At 31.7% G+C, this 19,422-nt stretch overlaps 1 protein-coding gene across 1 annotated transcript; it reads right to left on the bottom strand.

Annotated features, from left to right (window-relative positions):
• Positions 1-9,805: 9,805 nt before the first annotated feature.
• On the bottom strand, positions 9,806-13,742 carry LOC126729944 (expansin-A4). Its single transcript, XM_050434940.1, has 3 exons — positions 13,510-13,742; positions 12,688-13,006; positions 9,806-10,641 (listed from the first exon to the last, which is right to left on the bottom strand). The coding sequence occupies exons 1-3, from the start codon at positions 13,661-13,663 to the stop codon at positions 10,332-10,334; spliced, it is 783 nt and encodes a 260-aa protein (XP_050290897.1). The 5' UTR covers positions 13,664-13,742; the 3' UTR covers positions 9,806-10,331.
• Positions 13,743-19,422: the final 5,680 nt, after the last annotated feature.

The raw sequence follows: 19,422 nt of genomic DNA, 5'->3' as shown, positions 1-19,422 counted from the left end.
GTATTAAATCCAATCTAGAAGAGAAAGATGAATATTTCTCTATAGGTCCTACATAAAAAACACACTATACAATACACATATCTTCAAATAATTGTTAGTTTCTTAGATTAGGATATACATTTTAATACATATACATATATGTAAATGAATTTCATAAGAATGATTCAGCTACAAGGATCCTGGCCCCAATTCTCACAGACTTAATGCCTTTACACAAAACTTATGGGATTTGGAACTCAAGTCCAAGTGTCTTTGCTTAGGCATTGCCTTCCAAGATAGTTAGGTGAGAATGGTTTTTGTGAGAGAGAGTGATATCTGATGTGTCCATGTTTTAGCTGAGTAAAAGGAAAAACTAACAAGTAAGAATATATGTATTGAGCAGCAAGAAACAATAAAGGAAAACAATGTAATGAAGAAATACGCGAAATAATTGTTAGAGATTCTCAAATCAATATGAGATATTTCATTATTTTTCTTAATTGTGGATTACAATGTGCTCACTAAGACGTGTTACAAGGTCCAAATAAGCTCAAAAATTACAGATTTAGATGGCTATCTAAGTCTCTAAGATTTGCAAAGTTTGAATCCCTTTGAACCCAAGTATGTTCTATAGTGACTGTTTCTGGGATACCGGACGCTGTTTTCTACTTTCTTTGAGTTTTTGATAGAGTTTTCTCAACGATTCTTGTTCTGATTCCCTATTGCTGAATCCCCCTTTCAATGCTGGCTATCTTCTCCTTTTATAGTGTCATTCTAAGGTTCGGATACCACTAATTCTCCCTCCTTGGCTTCCTGGGTACCAAAGCCCCTGTTATGTCAGCCACTTTAATGGCTGGTTCTTTCCCTGTTTTTGATATTTTTCATCTTTTAATGTTGTTTCTCTAAAACTCACTTTCTGACTTTCCATTCTAGGGCATCCTTGGGCAACTAACCTTCAATCTCTCTTCTTTCAAGGCTTCTTACTTTTCAGACTTAACTTTTGGTTGTCTTTTCTTGCTGTCATTTTTCCCAAGTGAACGGAATCCATTTCAGTTGAGTTAAAGGTTTTCCTAGCCACTTCCCTTTATAATTCTTCATTCTGGGTTCCCCGAGGTACTAGCCTTTTGTTCATGAATTGTCACTCTCCAAGCTCTCTGGTTCTTTGTTGCACCACTGGGTGCTTGAGAAGGACATATCTGTTTTTCGTTTCTTGTATTTGGTGGTACCCCTCTTGAGCTGTCTCAATCCCACGTTAGCTGTGCTACATGTCCCATGGATCCCGAGCCTCTGGCAGTCTCTAGATATCCCAACCCAATTCTTTCATTGGATTTTGCTGGATTTTTTAATGGCCTTTTTGCAGGAAATCTGAACATACATAGGGCCTTGATGTGGATTTTTCTTGCTGCTTGAATTGGGCCTTCTTTATTTTTCATGGAATGGGCTTTCTTGTGAAATTTTGGACCTCAACACTTATTCAAAAGATAAAAGAAGAGAGTGGAAGGTGATTGTTGTATACGAAAAAAGAAAAACAACTAAAAAAATCAAGATAATTAATATTTTGATTAGGATATTTTCTTGATTAGTGTTTCATTATACTGTAAATTGTATAGTTTTATCAATTAATAAGAATTGTGTATCTTCTTGTAGCTGATTGTTAGCAACTTGATAATATTATCTAATTAATTAGTGCTCCAATGCCATCTTACAATATTAAATCAATTTAAAACCAAAACTGAAAAATGCTGTCAAAAGCACTCCTTACAATTTGGCTTGATGCCATTCATGAAAATGACAAATGCATAGAATTAAACTTACATGTTTATAGAAATATTAATATAAATAGCTTCAATCCTTCAAAAAAAAAAGAAAAAAAAAGTCATGGTTACGTACAATTATGCGAAGCCATCTTTTTGTCTCTTTCCTCTTCACTGAAATATTTGCATTCTTTGTGTTAATCTATTTCAATTGCAAAAGATTTTCTATCTTTTCATATTTAAAGAAAGAAAAGAAATGGAGCTTTAATTATATTTCAATTGACTTACCATTACAAACGAGTAAAGTGTTACCACAAAAGGAAATAATAATTCTATTTCAAGAGATCAATTGTTATCAAAAAGTAAATAAATAAATAAAAGAAAAGTGTGCCATCATTTTTGCATCTCTTTGTCATGAATAAGCTAGGTTTAGGAGCATTTTGGTTATTTTGGAGGTCTTGGAAGTATTTCGGTAACTTTTTAGGATTCAAAGGTATTTTTGGTTATTTTTTAGGTTTCAGAGGTATTTTGTTAATTTTGGAGGTCTCGAGGGTATTTCGGTAATTTTGTTGGTTTTGGAGGTATTTTGGTTATTTTGGTGGTCTTAAAGGTATTTCTGTCATTTGATTTTATAGGTTCTGGGGCGTATTTTGATCATTTTTAAGTTTTAGGAATATTTCGGTCGTTTTTTAGGTTTCGGGATATTTTAGTCATTTTTAGGTTTCAAGGGTATTTTGGTCATTTTTTAGGTTTTGAAAGTATTTTGTTCATTTTTTAAATTCAGGGATATTTTTGTCATTTTCTAGGTTATATTATTATAGGGATATTTTGGTAATTTTATAGTTTTTGGGTATTTTGGCCATTTTAAAGGGTTTTAGGGGTATTTTGGTTATTTTCAAGCTTTAGGAGTATTTTGGTAATTTTGATTATTGAGTAATTGGATGGGTTGGGTTGAGTTTGGAATAGAAGTAATTAGTTAAATGGGTTATAATAAGTAAATTAGTTTTATGTATCCAAACTAAATGCACCCATTTGACACCTCTACTCAAAACCAGCCTTCAAGATTGTACTATCATTCACTACAGGAGCTAATTCTTATCTTGTGCTGTGATTTTGCTCTAACAGTGCATCTATACATTGCTTGCAAATTGCAATCTCCTTCAACAATGATGGAAGCTGGAGGTATAAATCCTTTTTGTTATATGTGTGTTGAACTAAATAGAAGTCATTATTGGGCTGCATACACCACTTTTTTTGACCCACTAATCAAGCAGCCACAAAAGTAAAACAGAGAGGCCTACTCTCTAATGGGCAGCTCTTTCAAGTTACACTTAAAAGTCCAAAGTTTGCAACTTCGAAACATTCAGACCCATATTCGGCCTTAGGTACAACGAGCCATATAAAAGCCGTATAGCCCCCAAATAAGAACACAAATGAGGGTAAAAGTATAGAACTATTTCTATCCGTTGCTTTCAGATCATTAACGTAATTTAGCCATAGAAGGGGCATAAGGGACAAATTTTAATTACAAAATTGATCATTATTCAATAAAATAAATATTATTATATATTTTGAAAATTTAATGGTTGAATTGCATGTTATTTACGTTCTTTATACACATATCAAATTTTGTATCAATCACTATATGATCTATAAGCTTATATTTTATGTATAATTTTATACTACAAAAACTTACAATTTAAACAATATATTGATGACATAACTATTGATCTTTAATTTTCTAGAAATTTTGCAAGTATGGAGGATATAAAAAGTAAATGTAACCTAATGGTGAATTTGTCAAAATTCACTTAAAAAAAAAAAGATATTGAGTAAGATTATAGCCTTAGACTACAACCAATTTTGTAACTAAACTTTGTCAAAAATGTTGTATCTACAATATTTTGTTAAAAGTATTACGAAAATATTATAAATGTAACATTTTTCATAGAATAAATATGTGACTTCAAATATCCACATATTTCTCTACTTTATGGCCTCTAAAAATTCTTATATGAGATTTTTTTTTTTTGGTTACAACAATAAAGAGGGAGGATTCAAACTCTACTTCTCATTCTCCTTCTAAAGGAGAGTTGACACAATACCATTAAATTACAAGGTTCTTAACTTATATAAATAATCTTTATCAATAATTTTCAATAGAAGTACATAAAAATAATTAATTAAATGAATTTAAAACAACTTATGTAATTAAAAACTTAGAAATTCAAAAGGTATCATTATTGATAATTTATTTCCATTTTTTTTAAACCCTTAGTCTTTCAAGTCGCTTAAAGCAAAGAAAATAGAAATAAAAAAATTAATAATTAAATAAAGAAATAAAAAAACGAAATCTATAATGCACTATATCGGGTCCCATAGGAGATTAATCTGTGTAGCCATATTAATATAATAATAAGGACAACTCACAAGGATCTCTCTCATGTGAAAGGAATTTTCACACTCAACTCAAGATTGAGAAGCAAGAGGAGAGAGGGAAGTTGCATAAGGCATCCAAAGCCCTACTTTGTTTTTGACTTTTTCGAGCAGTAGGAATCCAAAGATTTTGTCCAAATTTGTGAACAAACAAAATTCGGAAGGAGAAGCCTTAGCACCACATGTGAGCAGAGGCATCAACAACACAACCCCACCCATGTGCAAGTTTGGTTAAGTGCAATTGTGTTGATGCGACTCATTTCCTCTTATGACTAGCCATTTATTTCCGTCCTTTTAGTTGAGTATTAGATTTGGTGTCTGCTCTATGATAATTATTCTTTATTATTAAGTTAAAATACAAATTGATTTTTTTGTATAGATAGGATTCAAATCCCATATTTTTTATTAGACAATAAGATATTTTGGTCATTCTCAAATAGAAACATTTTGAGAAGATTAAAAGGCCAAATTAAAGTAAATATACTTTTCTCCTAAATCTGGGTCAAGTAAATAGTAGAAAAGAAGGGAAAAAAAGGAGGGAAAGAAAAAAGCCGGAGTCTGAAAGAACAATTAAATGCGCAAAAATAAAATAATTATAATTACCTTTACCATAACCTCAAGGTTATTTCAGATATATTGAAAGTTAAAGTTTAATTAATGCTTTTATATAAATATATATATATAAATATATATATATATATATATATTTATTTATTTATTATAAAACTAACCCTAAATGTATAAAATAATAAAATATTAGACATGTGATTATATCTTCATAATTTATATACTACAATACACAATTAGTTATACTAACCTAATCCTTTTATGAGTAATTTAGTTGTATTAAACTAATATAACATAAATAAATAATTAGATTAATTTGTGAGTATATTCACATAATCTAATGATACTAATCCATTTTCCTTAGGATAAATAATACGTGTCTATAATTCAATAACACAAAATAATAAAATATAGAGTTTCTAAATTTGGAAAATATAAAATAAAAATTATTGACAAAGTTTAAAAGATAATATACCTTTAATATAAATTGATAGTTGAAGAGAACTCATTACCTAGTACCTTGTATGTTAGGGTTGGCTTCATATATATATATATATATATATATATATATGTAATTCTAACCGAGGCAAAAAATTTGATTGAAATCCCCAGAGTTTTAGTTATTAGATTAATTGTTTTATGCTCAGAGTTAACATTATAGATAAGAGTAATGTTACAAACACAAATTATTTTATAACATTTTTATAAATTGTTGATATAATTTTAATATTTTTAAATAACTATTGATAAGTAAAAATGTGATGTTAGTGGTGGATCCAAATTAGAACTAGTAAGAATTTGTCACATCTATAGTTCGTAAAAATGTTATAAAATAATTTGTGACTACAGCATTACTCATATAGATAATACTGTAGCCAATTAATATTCCACAGTAATCACCATGATCCAAAAGTAATAAAGATATAAAAGCAATAAAAAGTGCCCAAGAATTTGGTGACAAAGTGAAAAACTTTTGAAGAGCTCTTTAAGAGAAAAAGAAAAGCGACACTACTTTAGGGGTAACCAAACTTGTTGAAAAATTCCCCTAGAAGAAAGAAATAGTTACAATAAATCTATACTCACAAAATCTTTATAATCCTAGACTCTATATGTAACTTCAAAAAACGATTTGTTTGTCTCTCACCGCAAGGGCCATAAAATTATTAAATTAATTATTTGGAAAAATTCACATGGAATCAACATGCTGTTGCTTCTCAAAGCCTCCATGGAAAATTGTCATGCACAAACAGGGTATGTATATATCATCTCCTTTTTGTAGATGACAGTTTCATCTTCTGCCAAGCCATTGTGGAGGAATGCCAACATCTCCTTCAATTATTAAGGAGACATGAGGAAGCTTCAGGTCAAGCAATTAATAGGCAAAGACGACAGTTTTTTTCAGCCGAAACACAAGATTAGAGGTTAAAATGACCATTCAGGGATTGATGGGAGCTAGGATTATGAAGAATTGTGAGAAGTACTTGGGTCTTCCAATGGTGGGGGAAAAGTCTAAGGTTAACACTTTTCGAGACCTTTGGGAGAAAATTACAAAGAGAGTTGTTGGCTAAAAGGAGAAATTCATTTCCAAAACGGGTAGGGAAATTCTAATCAAAGCTATTGCTCAGGCTATCCCTACTTACACTATGGGAATTTTCAAAGATTTAAATCCCAATATAGCGGCATACTTTGATCATCTCATTAATTGATGCATCATTTTTAACTAGTGAAATTATTTTGTCTTACTTTACCTTTTTCATTCCTTTAAACTTGAATCAACGTATTCTTTTTCATTAGTGAATAAATCATTTTCCCATACACATGATTAAACCATTTAAGTGACTCTCCATCATTTTTTCATCTAAAGGGGTCACCCTTACATAACCAAGTTCTTTGATTCCCGGATGGTAAAATGATTCCTAGGGTTATGATTACATTTGGGAAAAAAAATGATGGAAAGGAAGCATCTGAGAAAATTCTTCGAAGTTTCCCACTAAAAAAACAGGAAGAACAATCTTCCCACCAAGAAAGAGAGAAATGACCATCTTTTAATGACACAATTGAGGCGATGGTTCCTTCTTCTTTCTTAGAAGGGCGAGAGAAAGAGCTGCCATCGCCCTTTCAAATTTTAGTCAACAATAAAGATTTCACCAGGTTTTATTGACAAGCCAAATTCTTCACCGTACCCAATGACCTAAATCCATGGAAGTATCAATGTGAGAGGTGCAAAGTTATTTGTTTGCTTTGATAGAGAATATGCTTCCTTGAAAAGACTTCCCATGCAGATGCAGTTACTAGATCAATAAGGATTCTTCATTAGATATTTCTTATAAATGAAGCTTCCTTTCTTTCATACCATTCTATGTAAATTGTTATTATTTTATAATTAAATATTTGGAATATTACACATTTTTATGAAATTACCAAAAAGTAACAATTGAACTACAAAACTTTTAACTTAGCAAGCATCATTGTGAAACTAAGAAAATTTGAAAGTGTAATATTCCAATTTTATATATTTTCTTTATTAAATTCCACTTTAATATTTAAATTGCACAACATTCTTCTTTAATGTCACATCTTTTTCTTGATATTTTATCTTTATCATTAAATCGATATATCAATAAAATATAGGCGAAAAGCCACTTTTAGTCTCTACATTTTCAGGCGATTCTCATTTTAGTCTCTACATTTTATTTTTACCTCTTTTAGTCCCTATCTTGAAAAATGCTTTCCGTTTTGGTCCCTACCGTTACATCATAAATGGAGAAAGCTAACATAACAAACAACAGGAATAAATAATATTAAATTAATGTTCACGTGGCCTAAATTAATAATAAAAAATGTTTTTTGGCATTAAAAAATGCCACGTCAGCATCTAAATTAAAAAAATTAATTTATTAATTTTAACTAAATAAAAAAAAATTAAAAACTAAAAATCATATGAATTGAGATCTAAGTGTGTCTTGAACAAGAACAACAAGATCATGAACCCAGATCCAAGAACAAAAACCCAAAAATTAAAAAAAAAAAAAAAAAAAAAAAAAAAAAAATTAACACCTTCCACATGAAAACCCACCAAGGCACCAACCCCTAATTCCAATTCTTCCAATAATTTCTAAAATCAAACACCAATTTCGCAGTCGCTATGGCAGATCTCATACACTGCTTTGTAATAAGATCTAATTATCTTCAACAATACAGAGACAAAATAATTCATAACCCATGAAAGTTGAAGAAACTCCAAAATCACATAACAACTCAAATTCCCTACTATTCTACACCATAGGAGTTAAAATCTAACACAGAGAAGGATTTAAAATAAAATAAAAAAACAATTTCTCTTCAACGTTCAACCATTGGAACGATTTATTTTTTTATTTTTTTTTATCATTTTCTCAAGAAAATAAGATAGAAAAAATAGAAAGTAAAAAAGAAAAAAAAAGTTGACCATTAGATCCACAATCAGAGACACAAAGCGGTGGCTTGAAGATCATCAATGATGCCGAAATCTTCATACATCGGAGGAGGTAGATTCAGATTGAATGGCTGGATCTTGTGAAACGAGGAGGTGAGAACATAGTAGTCATCATTGTCATCATCAACGGCGAAGACGACAAGTCGCAGTCACTACGGCAATCATAGGTTGGAACAATTTTTTTTTTTATAATTTCTGGGTTTGTGTTCTTGGATCTGGGTTCATAATCTTGTTGTTCTTGTTCAAGACACACTTAGATCTCAATTCATATGATTTTTAGTTTTTAATTCTGTTTTTAATTTTTTTATTAGTTAAAATTAATAAATTTTTTTTTTTAATTTAGATGCTGATGTGGCATTTTTTAATGCCAAAAAACATTTTTTATTATTAATTTAGACTACGTGGACATTAATTTAATATTATTTAGTTTTGCCGTTTGTCACGTCAGCTTTCTCCGTTTCTAATGTAATGGCAAAGACCAAAATGGGAAGCATTTTTCAAGATTGGGACTAAAAGTGGTAAAAATAAAATGTAGGGACTAAAATAAGAATCGCCTGAAAATGTAGGGACTAAAAGTGGCTTTTCGCCTAAAATATATTGTAGTGCAAACAAGATATGATCATAGATCTCTTACATGATAAGAAGAGACTTTACTAATTAGATTAATTAGAGCATTCATATTGATAGTACTAAAATAGCTAAAACACTAAAAATCATGCTACATTGGTGGTGCTAAAGTAAAATTTTCTCTCTCTCTCTCTCTCTCTCTCTCTCTCTCTCTCTCTCTCTCTCTCTCTCTCTCTCTCTCTCTCTCTCTCTCTCTCTCTCTCTCTCTCTCTCTCTCTCTCTCGACTTAGCCAAGAGGCCTAAGACCCATGGCTGAATCTTATGAGAGGGCTACCACTGATAATGGTGACATGCAGCAATGCCATCGCCACCAAGACTCGTGGACTAAGCTCTTATCCTTCTCTATCTCTTTTGATTTCATATGTTTATCTAAATCCCTTTCTTTTCCTGTTTGTTTGGTTATTGGTTGATTTTGTTAGGGATTGGAGATTTGAGTTTGGGTTTGAAATGTGGGATTTTGTGGTAGTGTTTGGTTTGATTTTGGCTTATGGCCACAGGGCGGTGGTGGTTGGGTTGTGATCATGATAGTGATTAGGTTGTTGTTTTTTGGTTGGGTTGATTTTGGGCTAGGATTTGCAGTGGTGGCAGGTGGATGGGTTTTAGTTTGTGTGATGGCTAGTGGGTGTGTTTTGATTGGTGGTGGCTAGGTATTTGTTTGATGGTAAGACGAGAGAGAGAGAGAGAGAGAGAGAGAGAGATTAATAAATAAATGAATAATATTTAACTTTTATGTGAAAAATAAGAGATAGAAGGTTAGATGAGTTGTAAAATAGTTATTTAAAATTGATAAAGTAGCTTTTTTTGTTGCTAAAACTTTTAGCATAAGTGATGTGAATGCTCTAACTCTCTTAGGCAGTCTCTTTCTTTTGTTTGCTATGCAGTGTAAACATATCCATATCAACAACTTGGAAGCACAATTGATGGCACAAGTAGCAAAAAGTAAAAACTGCGTAACAATAGTAGCACATTGTAGCAAACCAAAATACTTTCCAATTCAAATCTGTAAAAATTACTACTACAAATACACTTCTCGAATAACATTATGATCATCCTATATAATTACTAAATATCATAAGCTGCGGGCTACATTCTTGTGCAACCGCTTCAGCTTTCCCCTACAAAGTTTCTCATTTGTTTTTTGAACATACACAATTACATTACAATTGCACAACCCCATTCACTCACTCACACCCCCCAGGCCCCCACCAAAAAAAAAAAAAAAAAAAAAAAAAAAAAAAAACCCCATCAATTAAAGTCAAAAATATATTTTTTAAAAGACTCACTTTTTCCCCCCCTACCAAAACCATCTTCAATTTCACACTTTTACTTTAATTTAGTCCAACACTTTTCTCATAACCCAATACCCCAAGTCAAAAAAATACCAATATCTAGAAGCAGGCGCCAAGAAGGATCAAATTGGAAATAGGTTATGGCGGGAATTCTAAAATGTTGACTTTTTTTTTTTTTTTTTTTTCTCAAAATATAAATTTTCATTAGACCCTAAAATTCTTGCCGGTAAAAGTTTGACCGAATTGCCAATTAGCTGGGACTATGTTCCATGAAGTAGAGGTGCGTCTGTCACTGCCTGTGACCCTGAAGGACAATGACTGACCAACAAAAACTGCGTTTGACTGCCAGTTTTGACCCCAGTTGCGACTCATGCTCATCCAACCAGTCTTTGTGCCTTTCACGCTCACGCGCACGATATCTCCTGCACCCGCGACGTTGGAGATCAAAACCAGGTTGAAGTAACGGAAGCCGTTGATTGTGAATCTGATCCCTCCGTGCTTGCGGCATGGCACCCTGCGTAAATAATTCATAAACTGTCAGGCCATTTCCGTCATTTGAAAAGAAAAAGAGTTTCTTTTGCGTGGAGCAAGGACCGTGATTTACGGTCATAAAAGTATGGACGGTCCAGATCTTCATGGGATAGATCAAGCACATTAATCAAGGGAAAAGACACGTGGCATGTTTTGGATGGTTGTGGCAGACTAGTGCTAAAAAGTGGGCTCCATATCATGTCAATAAAACGACAACGTATTTGTGTTATCTTTTTTCTTTTTTCTTTTTTGCTATCATAGAGATATCGAATCAAATTCGACTATTGTTTTCGTCCTTGATATTTATTTTAAAATATCAGTCAACATCAGCAACTCGGACAAATCATAATTTTGTGACAAGTTGATGATCGATGTGTCAATTCGTTATTCAAAAGAGTAATTTTCGCACCCCATGACTCTAGCATGTGTCACCATGCATGGTGCATGTCTTAAGAACACATGTTTGAAGTTGTATGAGAAAGTAAGGCTTAATTAGGTTAAAATATAAATGTGGTCCTCGGGTTCAAGTTCAATTGGTTTCTCAATTATTGATCGCATGGTTAATAGACAATTAATTTTACACGAGTTTGAAGAAGAAATTAGTAATTTAATTGGAAACTTGTATTAAAACATAAGTTGAAAGTAAACACCATAAGTCAAAAACTCTCTAAAAAAGATAAAAGGAGTTGGAAAATGAAATAATCAAACTAGCTTTCCGTATCTTTCAGGTTAGGGACCAAAGAGGTAAGAACAAACCGCGAAAGTGACCAAAAAGGGTCCAAAGGCCCAAATAAGCTAAACAATGCGGATGGAATTTTTTTTTTTTTTTTTTTTTTTTTTGAGAGGGAAATGCGGATGGAAATAAATGGCTATAGAACTAAGCAAGTGAGCACAATTAGAAAACAAATATGTATATTTGGAAAGATTCCAAATATGGTAAAAATGTGTAAAATTTATGTTTTACGTTATCCAATAAGAAATTATTACATCAATCTTTTACTTAAAACTTGATATATTAATATCAAACCACACTTTTTACTTCAAACTTAAAATATCACCGCATCAACTTTTTACTTCAAACTTAAAATATGGTGTTTATTGAACTGTTATCCTATATAATTAGATATATTTATGTTTTTGTGATATGGTCATTTGAAAAACGCTTTAGGTATTTTGTTAGATAAGTTTATGAACAAAAAGCTCATCATCAAAGATCTGACAAAAGCAATAAAGATCCTACCAATACCCAACCCTATGGACCATGGAAGCCTGACCCAGATGCCACTATAACATCATCCACCACCATACAGAATTAAAGGGCCAATTCAATTGGCCCTTCTCTTTACTCTGCTAAAAGAAGATGGTAGTTAACACTTTAGTTGGCAGCCTTAAATGAACAGCCTTTTTCGCTTTTAAAGACAATTCAACAAAGTGGAACATATGGGATTAGTTAGGGAAAGCAAAAAAAAAAAAAAAAAAAAAAAACAAAAACAAAAACAAAATTGACTCGCTAGCCTTGCATGTCACGGCAATGAATAATACATATATTGGAAGTTATATTACGCTTTTATCACTCATTAATAAGGTTGTTAATGATAGTTAGGCACGAGTTTGCATGATCACATTTTTATGTCATATATGACATAAGAAATAAATTAATATTTTTATATATAAAACATTTACAACCACTTAATATAAAATATAATTTTTACTTCTCAAAGCAATCCCCTCTAGCCTAAATTTTAAAATTCATGTTTTTTGGGCTAGCTTAAAAAAAAAAAAAAAAAAAAAAAAAAAAGTGAAACTTTGTCAGTTTGGTAACGTTACTCAACACATATTTTTCACATTTTAAACACACTTACACACATTTCAACACACTTTTTCACCTTTACATATATCAAAAACACTTAAAATACCTTACTCAAACTTAGTTACCAAAAGGTTATAAACAAAAAAAAATTAGTCAAAAAAAAAAAATTTCAAGAGTTAAAAAACTTAAAATGAAGTGAAAAGTAAAAAAAAAACTAACCGGCGGAAGGAAACAGGGACAATTCCGGCACGGTATTCGGCAATCTTGAGGAACATAGGCATGGCAAGGTCAAAGTGAGGACGAGGAGGGTTACACCACCCACCATTGTCGTTTGGGAGTGCATAGTTTGGTGGGCAAAAGTTAGTGGCTGTAATAAGGATTGATGGGCTTCCTGAGTGGCACCAGTTTGGGTCATTTGCACACTTTATCTCAAAGCACGCTCCACAGCTCAGCCCATTGTTGAACAGTGCTGTGCTTAGTGCTGCAGTGTTCACTCCATACCCTTGGCTGTACAGGTTCCCATATCCACATGCCCCACCTACAGTACAGAGTCACATTGATAGGTACACACACTTGTTAATTGGATTAAGAAAATTTTACCTCAAAGAAAGTATTTTTAGTAACATTAATAATGTTGCAATTGAGTTGAGTATGCTGAAAATGACTAAACATTTTACAATTTAATACTAATTTTCCAAGTGGGTCCTCAATGTTTCCCTGATAAAGCAGGCAATAATGTATATTTCAGTATTTCTACGTCGATTTTCTAGTAGTATTATTTGTAAATTAAAAAGAAAAAAAAATGCAAGAACTAAAAAGCAAAATGTGAACTTTGCATGCCCACCCCAGAAACAGAACAAGCCCCAATGTAAGATAAAAATAGTGCTGATTGGTCAAAACAGAGTAGAAAAACAGGGGACTCTGTTATGTGTTTGCTAGAATATGAAATAATGTAGTGAAAATGGTTCACATTTTGTTCAGAAGGTTGTGATTTTTACAGAATGGAAATGAACGAATAAAGAAGGCGGTTAATTAACGAACCCATAGTGCCAGAGGCATCAGATCCTCCATAGAAGGTAGCATGAGCACTTTGCCATGCACCCCCACTGTAAACCCCAGGGATTCTAGCTTCAGCCATCCACATTAATGAGATAAGAGAGACAATGCACACCACATTCACATTCATTACAGCCATTTTTCACTAAAACTACAAAACAAACTGAGAAAGAGGAAAGAGAGCGTGTGAGAGAGTTTTTGGGGATGAAAGATTATGGGGAGGGTTGTGGCTACTTTTATGGAGCCTGGGAGACACTATAGGGGTACTTTTTGTAATTTTGAAAAAACAAAATACCCATTATTTTCTTTTTTCTTTTTTTTGGGTAAACAAAACACTTTTTTTTTCTTTTTTTATTTATTTATTTTTATAATAGCAAATCCATAGTAAATTTAATCATGCATGTTCTTCTGCGGAGAACAAAAGAATTTTTGTGTTTTACCAAAAAAAAAAAGGTGCTTGCCTTGTGTAATCCCCACTCTCAATCTATCGCACGTATATCATACACTCCAATCGTGTTGAGTTTTGTACGGATAAGCGGGGGTCCACCTATCTAAAATTAGAGAGTGGCTATTAGATATGAGCAATGCAAATGATAGTGTTTTTTTTTTTTTTTTTTTTTTTTCATTATTATTATTATTTTACTTTCTAAGAAGCTAATGTGCAATGTTAGCAACTTAATTTTAAATGAATCTATTACTATCATGACTTTTAGACTTTTTTTTTTTTTTTTTTACGAAACTTTTAGACATTAATTACAATAAATTATATCAATTATTTAAAAAACTTGTGAAAAATGTTAGACCTAAACTTATTAATATGATGATTTCTCCCTCTTGATGCGCTGTGTTTGGCAAGCTGATTAAGCAAGTGGAAGAACATTCTCACTCTTTTTTTTTTTTTTTTTTCGTTTATTTAAGCAAAAATTCATTTATAGGTTGCTTGATTTTCCTTGTTTCAACACCTAATACTCCTTGTATTTTTGTCTTTTGTGGCGGCACATGATTTGTCACACGTAACCACACAAAAAAACAGCAAATTAAATTTTTTTTTTAAAAAAAGAGGAGAAAACAATTAAATTAACCTTTAAGGAATATTCATAAGTCTTAACGCTATTACTTTACACTTTTTCCCTTTCGGACTTAAATACCCTTGAGGGCTACTGTACATGGCAATTTGACATCACAAAGGATGAACAAGGGCAATATGAGGAAAGAGTCTACTTTAAAAAATACAATTGTACGATTTAGTACTTTGTTAACAAAAAGACTTAAAAGAGATAAGAGAAGAAGGACGGGTTTGGCTAAGCTTTGCGTCAATCGGAAGATGAGGCGTGATGTGCGGCTGTGATTTGAGGACATCAAATTGGGGTCCCATAAAGCAAAGATTGAGGTTTAATGGGTTATGAGATGTATGCAATCTAGTTCCCACTACTACAACATAAGAGGTAGATGGGACCCAGAGAACCAAAGCTGTAATGTAGGGCAAATCAAGCCTAGGTGACACTGATAGACCTAGCATCCAACGTGAGTGATGGGACCCACGTAAGCCCCGTGATCATCGGTCCCTAACTCCCGCCGGATTTTAACTGTTAAGTGGGGCACATACACACAATCTCGAGCCACACGCGCATGCACACAATCCCATCTCCAACAACACCCCCTACCCTAAAGCGGTAAAGCCTAACCCTTTGGACAAGGCACATCTCGCAAAACTTTTTTTTTTTTTTTTTTTGATAGCCACATCTCGCAAAACTTGAATTCAACCTTATAATTATAGGAATCTATTAACAAGTAAAGTTAAAAATAATAAGTATTTAATTAAGTTGTAACATATGCACAAATTTATTGTGATCGTTTATGTGCGAGTTTGTGTGTGCGCAAATTTTGATTTTATTTTAAAAAAATATATAAAATTATTATTTAATAGAGTATAAAAAAGAATGCATCTTAATTTATTCCCTTAAAAAACTCGTTAACAGAAATTGTAATTATAGTGATTAATAAATCACATAATTGAGTGTATTTTTCTTTATAGAAATATGTATTGAATTGATTAATAAAATTACCTTGTTAAATTTAATTGAATATTTTTTAGAATCTAATTGGGATACTTAAGATAAAAAGAATGTACTTAAGTTTTACCCTATCATATTGGATATATGTAGCATTCTTCTTACCTTATTTGGGACGGTGGAAGAAATGATGTAAATGTTGAATGTATAAGACAATTCATCTCTCTACTTTAACGCAACATGCATGCATGTTATTCCAATCATTTTAGCCTAACTTTCTTTTAAGATGGGCTTGACAATAGTCTCTCCATCTAATACTAGTTTATCAATGGTGGATACATTGGATGCTCTTCCCATCTTACAAAGATGATAATCATCCTTTTATATTTGTCTTCTTTCTTTACTAGGAACTTTATTTGTTTTGTCAACACACCGTACTAATAATATGCATGGAAAGTAGAGAGATTTGGATTTTGTGCCAGAAATTTTGTTGAAGCAAAATTCAAATTCGAATGTATATTTTAAGCTCATTCTTGGTGTGAAGTTGTATTCTAGAAAGTCTGTTGTCATTGTAGTAGAGATTAAAAATTAGTGTATTAAAGTTGAACTGAAAGACCAAGAAGTTAGGCAAATATGAAATCAAACAAAGTAAGTAGACAAAAAGACCATTTGTACAAAATGTAGAACTTTTCAGAAGAGATTAGAAAAGGAATTAAAAAACTGATGATTTCTTTTTTGGTCACTCTCCTTTTTTATTTTGTGGTTTTTAAAAATAGACTCCTATATTTCCACTAAGGAAAAACATGTATGATTGCAAGAAACTCTACGTATAGTTGTATACAATATTTATCCCCAAAAAAAAAAGCCCTAAATTGGGAAAATTAACTTATTTAGGTGAATACAATGGCCTTCAATCAAGTTGTTTGATATCATATAAAAAGCCCTAAATTAGCATGCTACCTACTTTACAATTTCATTTGAAATCATTTTTATATATATTAAGACCTACATGTAATACTTTTTTTGTTGTATAATATTTATGTTTGCCCACAATATTGTTGAATACTTTGAAACTTGATTTTCTTAATTCATATTTTATTTTAAAAAAAATTTATAACACTATAAGACTATAACAGATTATATATTTATCGTTAAAAATAGATTTTATTTTTTAAACTGATTAAATGATTTTGAAATCTTTAGGGAAGAATTTAAAGCATAAAATAAGATTTTTATCAAAATTTAATTGTCTTTAGTTGGGATTTCATATCCTTTAAAAAAAGCAGAAAATTTTTTAAAATCATCATCGATTTTTATTTTTTTTATTTTTATATCACTATAGCTCATACTACACAAAATAGCAGTAAAAAACCTACAAATTATGAGTTCTAACACAAAATAAAAAAATAGTTAACTTCATAAATAATCAATTAGAATTTTTCTTTTTCTTTTTATTTTTCTTTAGTCCTAAAACAAAATACATTTATGACTTTCCCAAACCAAAATCCCAAACATCTAAAGACTCAAAATGAATCACAACCTTCACAAAATCCATAATGTTCGACTATAACATCAAAACTGTAAGCTACCGTTACTAAATAAAAACCCAAGCTCCTTTCCTTGGTCAAAACCTACCCATACGTGTTAGAATCAAATAGTACTGCAATGTTGGAGTTATGTAGGTATCGTTGAAAGGTTGAAGGTAAATTGTATCGTTTTTTGTCTTAGTGTATTTGAGATGGAATAGCATGAAGTCAAGAGTTGTGGGCATGTGTATATAAATGAGTAGTAGAAGTTAAAATGGTGAATGGAAATGCAAAGAGTTTTTTTGTGTGTGAGAAAGAGGAAAAGTCTTGAAATATTGAACCAAATGAAACAAATAGTAGTCTTAAAACATTGAATAAAAAATGTAATAAAAATTAGTCTTTAAACATTGAACCAAAAGAAATAAAGAGTCCTTATTTTTTAATTTATTCTTATCTCTAATATGGCTTAAGAGTATTTCAATTTTCTTCATAGAATGCGTCACATGGCAGAATCTCATGCTCTCTCACATGAGGTTTTTGCTTTTATATATATTAATGATTGATGATTGATGATTGATTAATTTGTAAGCTATGAACCTACTACTTATTTAAGTTGTCCAACACTTGACCCTTTGAGTGCCCAAAAGAATTCACTGCAAAACTGGTATGACAAGTACACAAATTTATTATTTGATTGATCTTTCATTTAAATTGATTTTAAAAGTGATAGGCTTTTTTTTTTTTTTTTTTTTTTTTTTTTTTTTTGTAAACCATGCAAGTATTATACAACTAAGGCACCACAAGTCTATTACAAAAATGGCCAATTTTATCACCAGTCAGGAGGTCTTCCACCACTGGCAGTGGATTGTACAAAATAAGGTGGTCTGAATGCAGATCAGCCCCCAACCTAACTAATCTCTCAGCACACCTATTCGCCTCCCTAAATTAAGGATTAAGTGCATAAACTTTATCTTATTATAGAAATGATAATATTTAAGTAATAACATGTGATTTATGAAAATTGCTCGTTATTATCGCACAAAGACATCAATAAATTTCTTCTTTTATTAAATGTGAGATTCAATCCTAATTACTTTATTCAAAGATAATAATTTTTATCAGTTAACTAAAATTCACTCCTAAGGTCGTAAGCAAAATTAAAACCTTTTCCCCTCTAAGAGATGCACAAAAAGATGGATTACAAACTTGGTTTTCACTTGAAACACCCCCACTTACCCATGTCCAAAAATTGAGGGACAATGCACAAGAACTTGAAAAGGTAGGAATAAAATTGGCTTGTGAAATAAGGTAGGGCTCATGTGCAAATGATTCTGATCGGCCAATCTTGACTGCCGACTGCGTGACTCTTACTGCAAGCTTGTGACTTGTGAGGTTTGTCAAACTCACATCCATGTGCTCTTCAAGCTTGAGTCATTTGCAGAAAGAATGACTTCTATTATGAACAAGGTAACACACGTGGACCAATCATATCACGCACAGACTGGCCCACCAGGTAGGTGTAATGGTGTGATGCACACGGGGCCAGGCTGAGTCCTGGTTCATGATTGCCTCTGATTAGAGTGTGCTCCTTACAAGTAGTAGCAACCATGTGATTATTAATCATTTCTTCTTGATTCATACTTTCCCCAAGTCAAAAACACAGAAAAGGAAAAAAAGAAAAAAAAAAAAAAAAAATCCCTGGTCCACTTCCATGTCTGGCTCTGTGGGTTTTGCCTCAAGAGTTTTGGTGGTTGGGGGTTTTAAATAAATGAAGCAGCTTATTGTGCTGAGTAGGAGTAACATTTTTCTCTGAGGATAATCATTAATAATCAAGTCACAAGGCCAACAAATAAATCACCCCCACATTCAGCAAAAAAAAAGCACCCCCACAGGCCACAACTTTGTAATTCTTTTCCCTTAATTATATCAAGGGTGTGTTTGGCAAAAATTAAAAAACCAACTTATTTTACTATTCAGTTTATTTTTGCTACTATTCATAGACTCTATTACATTTTTTGGTACTATTCTTGGGTCTCACTGTACTTTAAGCAAAATGTCTTCAGTTTCAGCAAAATAATTGGATCCCAAACAAACCTTAAGTATGGTGTTTACTAATTTCTTAGTATGTTTACTAGCAATTTTCTGCTTTCATGTGATGATGGTATGTGAAAAAATCCAAATTTAGACCCATGTGTATTCTCAATACTTTGATACCACTTAAAAATAAAAAAATAAAAACTTATTTATATCCCAATATTTATGCAAAGATTACTTGGATTAATTGAACTAATTATTTAATATAGACAGTGCAAATGAATATCTTAACCACAGTTATAATACCAAATCTAAAAACAATAACA

Source organism: Quercus robur, chromosome 1 (assembly GCF_932294415.1).
Source record: "Quercus robur chromosome 1, dhQueRobu3.1, whole genome shotgun sequence".
NCBI lineage: Eukaryota > Viridiplantae > Streptophyta > Magnoliopsida > Fagales > Fagaceae > Quercus > Quercus robur.
The sequence above is the reverse complement of the archived record's forward strand: the minus strand, read 5'-3'. Positions and strand labels throughout refer to the sequence as shown.